The sequence below is a fragment of the Wasmannia auropunctata genome, unplaced genomic scaffold (genome assembly GCF_000956235.1).
Source record: "Wasmannia auropunctata unplaced genomic scaffold, wasmannia.A_1.0 LD335736.1, whole genome shotgun sequence".
Classification (NCBI taxonomy): domain Eukaryota; kingdom Metazoa; phylum Arthropoda; class Insecta; order Hymenoptera; family Formicidae; genus Wasmannia; species Wasmannia auropunctata.
This window is the reverse complement of record NW_012027154.1, coordinates 562,482-571,618: the sequence shown is the minus strand read 5'-3', so window position 1 is coordinate 571,618 and position 9,137 is coordinate 562,482. Positions and strand designations below refer to the sequence as shown.

Genomic DNA, 9,137 nt, shown 5'->3' with positions numbered 1-9,137 from the left:
CTTAATGTTGGATATATATAAATGTCTATATATATATATATATATATATATATACATACTTATGAGGACTTAAGATTTATATATGTAAATTTTCAGATATGCATTAATGCTTGAAAAGTATTTGATAACTATATATAATAATTAAAATCGAGACCGAAAGATGAGTATGCATTTTTCAATGATAAGATTAATTAATTTCGTTGGTAAAAATCGCTAATCTAAAACGATTAACATAAAGAGACAGTTTTAACCTTTGCTACAAGTCATAAATTATTTCATTGCAATTATTTTCGTGTGCGTCGTGCGTGTGTGTGTGTGTGTGTGTTACGCGCGCATCACGCACGCACACATACAACAGCAGACAGAGTGCAATAGAGAAAAAAATAGAGAATGACATCAGCTGCGCGTGTGTTAAAACGTTATCGACAATAAATTACAATCAGTCGCGCGATCGAGATTTCGATAAATTCATCGAAATCTCAATAAACAGCTTACCTCTCACGCCCCGGTCACCATGCCACTGATTTAATTTAACTACGCACACAACAAAAGACACAATTATATTGTTATTTGTTCTACAGTGGCGTGGACCACTCGGTCGCGACCGATTGGTCCGCGGCGACCGCGTGACGCGCGCGACCGCGACATGAGCACCCCGTCCGTCTGAATGCCGGCAGCAGCCGGCGTGCGCTCCGGCTTCAGTTCGCAGTCGACTGTCTGCAAGTGCACGTCGCGCTACGCACAAACCGGCGATCGGCGAAACGTTTCCTGGAAACTGAGAGCCGCCGCCGCCGCCGCCGCCTCGTGTTCGCAACCCCACGGACCCGGTCCTCCTTGTCGTTCGCCGCCCTCCCAGCGGCGTCCGAGCCTCGCCCGTCCCGCGACCGCGACCACGACATCGAATCCGGAGTCGGACCACCGACTCTCCTTCGACAATGGCCGCGACCACGGATCACGACTATTACGACGGCTTCCGCACCTTCTCCTGGCTCGCGGACCTCGTCGGATTACCGATCGACCAGGTGAGACATGTACGCCGACCGTCGGGCCGACGACGCGACGGGCGCCCGGCATTCCGGGGGAGGAGCGGCGGCCGGCCGTATCGCCGGTGCCACTGTCCTCGGGCGGGGATTGTCCTGGGCGGCAACAGGGGAGAGGATATCGATCGCCGGAGGATCGCGCTCCGCGCCGTGCCCTCTTCGCACGTTTGTGCACTTCGCGAATGCCGACTGGATTCGCACGATCTCGATTCGCGTCGGTCGGATCTTTCTCAATGGATCCTCTCCTCTCGCGATCGCCGTCGATCGTAATGTTTACAGTCCGAAATCGTGTGTGGGAAAAGAGATGAGAATCGAAACAAACGACGGGGACATTTTAACAAACTACGCGCGAGGGATTTGTATTATTTTGAAAAGGAATTTGCGGTATCTGTAGCTGGATGATGCAATTGAATAAAAACAATTCCTGGCCGTCTGCTCGTTACACTTTCGCGATTTTATTTCCGTTCGGTTCGAGCGATGGCTCTCGGGTGACAGGTGTCGGTTGACAATTTTTTAAGTTTTTCTCGACACGCTTTTGTAAAAAGAAAAAACTTGTAGCTTATATTACGTAGTTAAGATTATACTTTTTTCAAGTGAAGTTAATGACACAATTTTGTCGAGTAAAGTTAATAACAACTTCAAGGCTCTAACTGCGCAGCAGTTTTTTTCACGCTACAGTTCTCTGTCGACTGAATTTCGAATTCAATTTATCCAATTAGATCTGACTAATCGATTTCAACGGAGTATCGATTTAGACTTGCACAAGGTTTGAATTAATGAATAGATTTTCTTCTCTATATAAAGATAAACGTATCATTACTGAACATGTATCTATATCTGAACAAGTACGCAGAACTTTATTTTTAAATGCTCTTTTTTCATGATATAATTTAATTGTAATCTCTTTAAATATTTTTATTAAAATTCGATATTATAATAAAAAAAAGCATTTGAGATTAATAAATTTTGTGTACACGGTGTTCAGATATAGATACATGTTCAACAATGGTACGTTTACACTTTATATAATTTAATTGTAATCTCTTTAAATAATTTTATTAAAATTCGATATTATAATAAAAAAAAGCATTTGAGATTAATAAATTTTGCGTACGCGGTGTTCAGATATAGATACATGTTCAGCAATGGTACGTTTACACTTTACCTTATGTATTTTATGATCGGTTAATTCAGAGTTACAATGAATTGTTTCCTTTATATTCCCTTAGAAAGAAAGGACGAAAAGCGGCAATTCGTAAGAGATATTTCTCTTCTTGTTGATGCAGTACGTTATACAAAATTACGCCGTAAATCTCGATGTAGCCGCGGATGACGTAAGCCTCGAGATCGGAAGATGCATTCATCGTCGCGACGCGCAGATTATTATTCCGTTCTATAACGCCCTTGTCAAATCCAAGGATAGACAACCGCGAGTTTTCCTGTCTCATTCGGATTAGGTATACACCGTGCCCCACGTCGGATTTTCCAACGCGCTCGAAACGCCTTAGCGCGTCAAGTTTCACCGGATTTCAGCTGCCAGATTCCGGCATGATCCTCGTCTGTCTAAATATTCGTTGATTAAAAAATACGGAATTTTAATTCATCGAATTGACGAGTAAGGTTAAATCGGTCGAATTATTTAAATGCTGAATTTGCTGTTTACTCCAAGTATTGCTATGCTCGATTTTTCGTGATCTTTCGCGCGTACGACTTTGCGAATACACAACTGTTAAAAGGGAAAGCTTTGTGTAAATCGCTTTAAAAAAAGTACTTTTACGGAATTTCTTTTGAAGAAACGACGTAATGGATCTTTTTAAAGATGTTTTATGTTTTATTACATTTCAAAAACTAGAAACAATTTTTGTTGTTAAAAAATAATCGATTTTATAGCAATTATAAACCGATCTTGACGCGGCTTCTTCGCCGGAGTTAGCGGGAATTGTAATGTTGCCTTACTAATTCATGCACAATTCATGCACACGAAAGAAACCTTTCGATCGAATTTCAATTAACTTAACCAGCGGTTAATTTAGCTGACTAGAACTTCTTGCAAACTTTCTTAATTATTTAATTTGTCGTTAATCTATTATTGCTAGAATAAATTTATCGATGATTTGATTAAGAATTCAGAATTTGTTGAATTTTATTCTTATTATTATCAATTATAATTTTTTATTAGCATCATTATTATTTTATGTATATTTTTTGTTATTTTTATTTGTAATTTGTATATTGTTAAACGTTGAAACAAGAACAGATTGACGCAATAGCGCTGATAACATACACTTGAACGCAATCCTACTTATTAGGATTACACGGAGAGAATTTTTTTTAAATTTACCCTGCAAATCATGTTAATTGTGGGACAATATAGTATTTAGGAAAATTTTACTGTGCACTACAATAAATTTAACAGTAGTAAAATACAGTAAAATTTATTGTAGTGCACAGTAAAATTTACCTAAATACTATATTGTCCCACAATTAACATGATTTGCAGGGTAAATTAAAAAAAAAAAAAATTATCCGTGTACGCGCCGAAATTGCATGGTTTTATGCGGCAAGGCATAGGTGCAACGCAACTTTGCGAATTCACGAAAGTTATTCCGTGACGCCATGACTGCTTTAATAATAATACGAATATGGAAATAGGATTGGACGCCTATGAATATTCTATTGTTCTAGAATGAGAAATTAGTCTAGGAACAGTCTTGTTTGGAAATATTGCTTGTTGTTTATTTGGAAAGCGCAGATTACTTCGTCATTGCGATGCCGATATAAAGTTTTATCTTTTCGAAAAATTGTAAACATAATCTTGTGCGAAGGAGCACAGAGGCGAGGGGAAGGGAGAGACCGAGTGCATAAAATGATAAAGAGAATGCACATGTATAGGAAAACAAGTTGATTCACGCGATGATGAGGTTGTCACGAGTCAAACTGGATTATGCCGATTTTGCCAATGAAACGTCACCTTGGGCAGATTGGACTCTGCACTGACCGCACCTCTAAACTATCAATTAGAACTGATTGAAGCGCGATCGAATCAAATGTGCCTGATCTTTATTGAAGTGGGACGTTGCGGGAAACGCAGTGGCGTTAGCATATTCTCTTCGTAGCGATGTCAGATCTTCTTTATTAATCGCTTAAAATCGAGAAGAAAATTTAAGAAAGAGAATTGAAACCGTGCCAGGAAACGAATGATGTAAAATGATAGATTTGTTACCGAATAAATATAACAGTTATTTATTCAGTATAATTTTCCTGAATATACTTGTAAAACGGAGCAAATTTGATATGTCTAGAAGAGATAAATATAACTGATATACACCTGATACAGGTTCTTGAGAAAAGAAATTAAAATCGCTTAATTCAATTTAAGATAATTTTACCTTGCAAGTTGTTGTAAGTTTTCGGATAGACTTTACTAATTCTTGAAAGAATTACGATTTTATAGAATTAATCATGATTTTTAGAACCTTCCATAATATGAGCAACTTATAGCTCTTTACGATAAAGAAACTGTTTCTTTAACACCTATTGCTCTTTTAATAGACAGTTCTTCACTTGTGTTATGTTTCTTCAACGCTTATTTAATAAGAAATTTCTCACTTTTAGCATCTCTTAAAAATGAATGAAGTCTAAATTCGTCATTGAGTGCAGTAGTAGAATTGCAAGCAGATGCAACAGGTAACGAGAGATTACAGTTAGCTGTGTTGCACAACTTTTATGAATCACTTTGCATCGTCAAAGATCATAAGATCAATAGATGGTAGTGCTGCGTTATCTTTTTTTACTGAAAACAAAAACGATAACAATGCTTTACCGTAGCTAACTCGTAACGAGCGGCCGGATCATTTTACGGCCGCTCCTTAGAGCATGATCGACGTGCGCGCCATTCCGCTCTCTATTTTTAGCGAGAAATCTTTATCTTGCTATTCTTGGCGGTACGTGCCATTAACAAAGAACGAGATCAGCTGTTAATAAACATGTGCTTAAAAATAAAGGCAAGATTAGAAAAAAGGGATAAATAGGAATCTAATTTTTATTTATTTAAATATTTTTATTTATAGAAATAAAATTTTTATTTATAGAAATTTTTATTTATAGAAATTCTATTCAACGTAACAACGAAAAGATAGAAATGTATTTGCGTGCGAAAAGATAAACCTCTAAAACTGAACCCAATGACGCTTTATCAGTGACTTCATTATATTGAATACAAATTACCAATTGTTTGTATTCATTGCTGTTTAATGGTAATTTATTTATAGGGTTTATATAATGTGAATTCTCCTTAATCTTTTTACGACTCTTTTACTACGTACATATTTCTATGTTCTTAAGATGTAAGTTATATACATGTATAACTTATATCTTACATACTTATACTTTATCTTATATAAGATATATCATTTTTAATTTATTAGCACAATTCCGCTTTGTCATGTAATGCGTCTTAAAGGCATTATATAAGAAGCTTAAAATTTGAAAGTCGACATTTTTTGTTATTTGTTTTAATTTTTGAAAGATTTATGATCTTTAACATTATTCGATTTATTCGTTAGCATCTGCTTCTTTCAAACTTATACAGATTTTGATTTAACATTTGCAAGATATTCTCGTTCATATATAAGAGTAATAGAACTAATGGTTAGTTTTCACTAGAAAAGAAAGGTATACCTGAATTTGCAAATAAAGCAATTTACTATGAGTAGCAAAACACACCGGAAATATTTACTTCAATTTAGTTCGGTGAGCGCAGTAACTACTGACGCAGAGATCAATGACCTCGTCGTTCGCGATCTCGGTTCGCGTTGTTTGCGAAGTCGAATGAATGCACCTACGTTAGGTGCATACCGTTAGGATGCATGCGTTTAAAGGAAGCTTGACATTTCCTCGAAAGTGTCTTTGCAATAATAAAAAAATAAATATCTCTCAACACAAATACAAGCACAATATTTGAATTTGATATTTTTACATATAAGACGTGTAATTTAGTAACAATGATGAAATTCGCAGTAGTTATTTTTACTTACTATATACAATATTATTATATAATAATTATATAATAAATAATTAAAAGAGATCTCTGACAATAATAAATCTTGACGAATCCGTTTCTTTTTGTTTATATAGGTAAATTTTGTCTTGACGCAATTCACAGCCCTCATGTTAGCCACATTATTAAGATCATCTCTGAGCCCCATCGCTACTACTCCAGCTGCCAGACATGTTTATGGTCTTACTATTGGCCTTGCTCTTGGATATTTTTGCTTTGGCAGGTAAGCTTACATTCTATCAATTCATGCAAAAGTAATGTAAATGGGAATTTTTGCTTGTTGCAAAATGGTTGTAACTCGAAATATTAATTACATGGCATTTGAAGAAGTTCCAATTTATGATTTTGTTTTTTTTCATCTCTTGCTCCTATTCATTGCTTGCCTAAGTAATATTTAGTTTAGTATTAGACAAACAATATAGATTAGAGTTAGAGTAGTTACGTTCTAATATTCTTTGGGATTTTATGATATCCTCATCTTGTGTCAATTCGATATCGTGTGACAAGGAGTTACCGCAATGTATCGGTAAGCATTTGACACATAATTCCGTTTTAAGTTATTTCCAAGATTAACTCTTTCAGTTGCAACTGTTTTGTCGAGCGTGCTGTCGAGTATCAGTATATACCTGTTTTGACAAGAATTCTTACTAATGTTCATTTTATTTGCAGGCAGGCGATCCATCTCGCTATTCTTCCCGCATTGTGTTATGTAGCGATGCGCACACAAAATCCCCGCAATATGCAGAGGTGAGTTGAATATAAATATGTATCTCGGTATGCGTCACAGGAATACTATATTAATATTCTAGCGTGAGCGTCACGGCTTAATATAATGGCGGTAATTCGCGCTTCTTAAATTATTATAAACAGTCGGATAGTCAGCTTTGCGCGCTTCATCGAACTAATGTAGTCTTAGGCATAATTAACCCTACGACAATAATCATTGTGTAATGTCATATGCCTTCTCCTTCCCCCGAGACTAATAAGGAAAGATTGCGCATGTCATCGATAACAATGATACGTCTATTCGCAGCGTAAAAGTGCACGTAACGCGACCGTTTTTGCATTTACGACGCAATGAATCGCGTGCCTATTGTCGAATTAACCACGTTTGATCTTGCGAGCAAAATCACGCGAGCAAAGACGATGGCCGCACGAACTTGACATGTGCATCTTGAATGTGTTTCAGGGTCGTCCTCGCAATTGCGTTAATCTATTTATCGTGCATTCACTTTCACCGGCAGATCTACGATTACGGCTCGTACACGCTCGACATCACTGGTACGTTCAACTCATGTTTTCACCCGGCTTGTTTGAAGAAGTTTGCTAGCTCTTTTACGTTTTGATTTACGTTGCATAAAAGCATTTTTTATTTTAATTTATATATTTAATTAAAATAAAATTATTAAGGATATTAAGGAGTTAATAGTTTTAGAAGACAGATTTTTTTCTGAACAATTTTTCATAATTTATATCGTATGTTCTTGTTCATATCCAGAAATTTCTTTAAATGCAATGCGACTGCAGCAGCATTTTATGCTCTATTAAGCATGCCTGTGTTAATGAAATAGTAGTGAATATCTTCGCGATATTGTCACTTCTTACCGCCTGCGATTATGTAAGTTTCACGCTTCGAATGTGACGTATCTATTTAAATTTATTCCTTAAGTAAAGAAACGTGATTTTCGATATCCGTTTTGTGCACTTAAATCCTTCCTATCCATTACAGCCCTTATAAGTCCGCTTCCTCTGTTACTTTCGAACGGTGTTTTATAAATTGAGTCACATTCAGCATGATATATTGATTATTGAGCAGTATTGATATCGAGCGTTTATTGTGCCTCGCTATTATGCACACGCCAATGCGTCCCGTTCGCAAGTGTTTCGGCGATAAGTCTCATCATTATTCCCATGCGCCGCTTTTGTAACGTACATGGATGTCCTTTTCAGGTCCTCTCATGGTTATAACGCAGAAAGTAACTAGTCTTGCGTTCAGCATTCACGATGGGCTAACGCGACGCGAAGAGGAGCTGACACCGATGCAACGTCACCAGGCTGTACAGTGAGTGCACGTGCTCTTTTAACAACCTCCTCCCCCCCCTCCCCTTCTGTGTGCGCGTTGTTATTTATATCGAGCACAAGAAATATCGTGAACGTAAAAGAACAGTTCTGATAATTGTTTTATGACGTTAAAGCCACATTACAGTATACTGCGTTTATTCGAACGTGTCGAAGGATAAGACAGGCTCTAATAATCGAATGATTCGGGTAATACAGGCTCGATACTTAACAGTTTCGATAATAGGAGTTAACATTTATTAGTTCCAATAATAGAAGCTGACGTTCGGAAAACTGAAGTCGAGCACATCGAGCTTTTATTGTTCGAATGATTCGGGTAGTAAAAGCTTAGCGAGCTATGAATTCATATATTTAGAATTGAGAACAAACTTGTAAATGGAATGCGGATGAACAAAGTTCTACTGTATTTGTAAACTGTATTTATTAGTAAAATCTATTTTTACGTATTTATAGATGTATACATATTTAAACTTGCAATACTTATAATAATTATAAATATGCTTTTCGAAAAAATAATATTTGAAACCTTTAATCTGAAAAAAAAAAGTTATTAAGCGAGCTGTTAGTAAAACGACGCGAACGGAGAAATGCTATCAATTTTATTGCATACGTTATCGCAAAAAAATATTCTCTTATTGTTAATTTTACAGGAAGATGCCGACTACTTTGGAATACTTTAGCTACATCTTTCACTTTCAAGCTTTAATGGCTGGCCCAGTGATATTCTATCGTGATTACATCGATTTTATACATGGACATCACTTGCCTGGTGCTAAATCTTTAGCCGTAAGGACATTGATTGTGCACATAAAATCTTACAATCCTCTTTTAGAATTTATATCATTTATCTTAAAATAGAAATTGATTAAGACATTATTTTGTAACGTAACATTGTAAATCACAGAGTTGTTAGTTTCAAAATTTAGCGAATTTTATTATTTAATATTTATATAATATAA

General features: G+C 36.3%; 1 protein-coding gene across 3 annotated transcripts in view; it reads left to right on the top strand.

Moving 5' to 3' along the window:
* LOC105456263 (membrane-bound O-acyltransferase domain-containing protein 2) overlaps positions 1-9,137 on the top strand; it is an 11,031-nt gene that overhangs the window by 242 nt on the left and 1,652 nt on the right. The window contains exons 1-6 of one of the 3 annotated variants that reach the window (XM_011700195.1): positions 857-1,022; positions 6,177-6,322; positions 6,769-6,846; positions 7,289-7,380; positions 8,050-8,161; positions 8,829-8,964. In XM_011700195.1, coding sequence (XP_011698497.1) covers positions 936-1,022; positions 6,177-6,322; positions 6,769-6,846; positions 7,289-7,380; positions 8,050-8,161; positions 8,829-8,964 — 651 coding nt within the window. In that variant the 5' untranslated portion in view covers positions 857-935. Of the gene's footprint in view, positions 1-856; positions 1,023-1,718; positions 1,807-6,176; positions 6,323-6,768; positions 6,847-7,288; positions 7,381-8,049; positions 8,162-8,828; positions 8,965-9,137 lie in introns of those variants that run through there. The other 2 variants (XM_011700197.1, XM_011700196.1) reach the window with 2 other exon arrangements.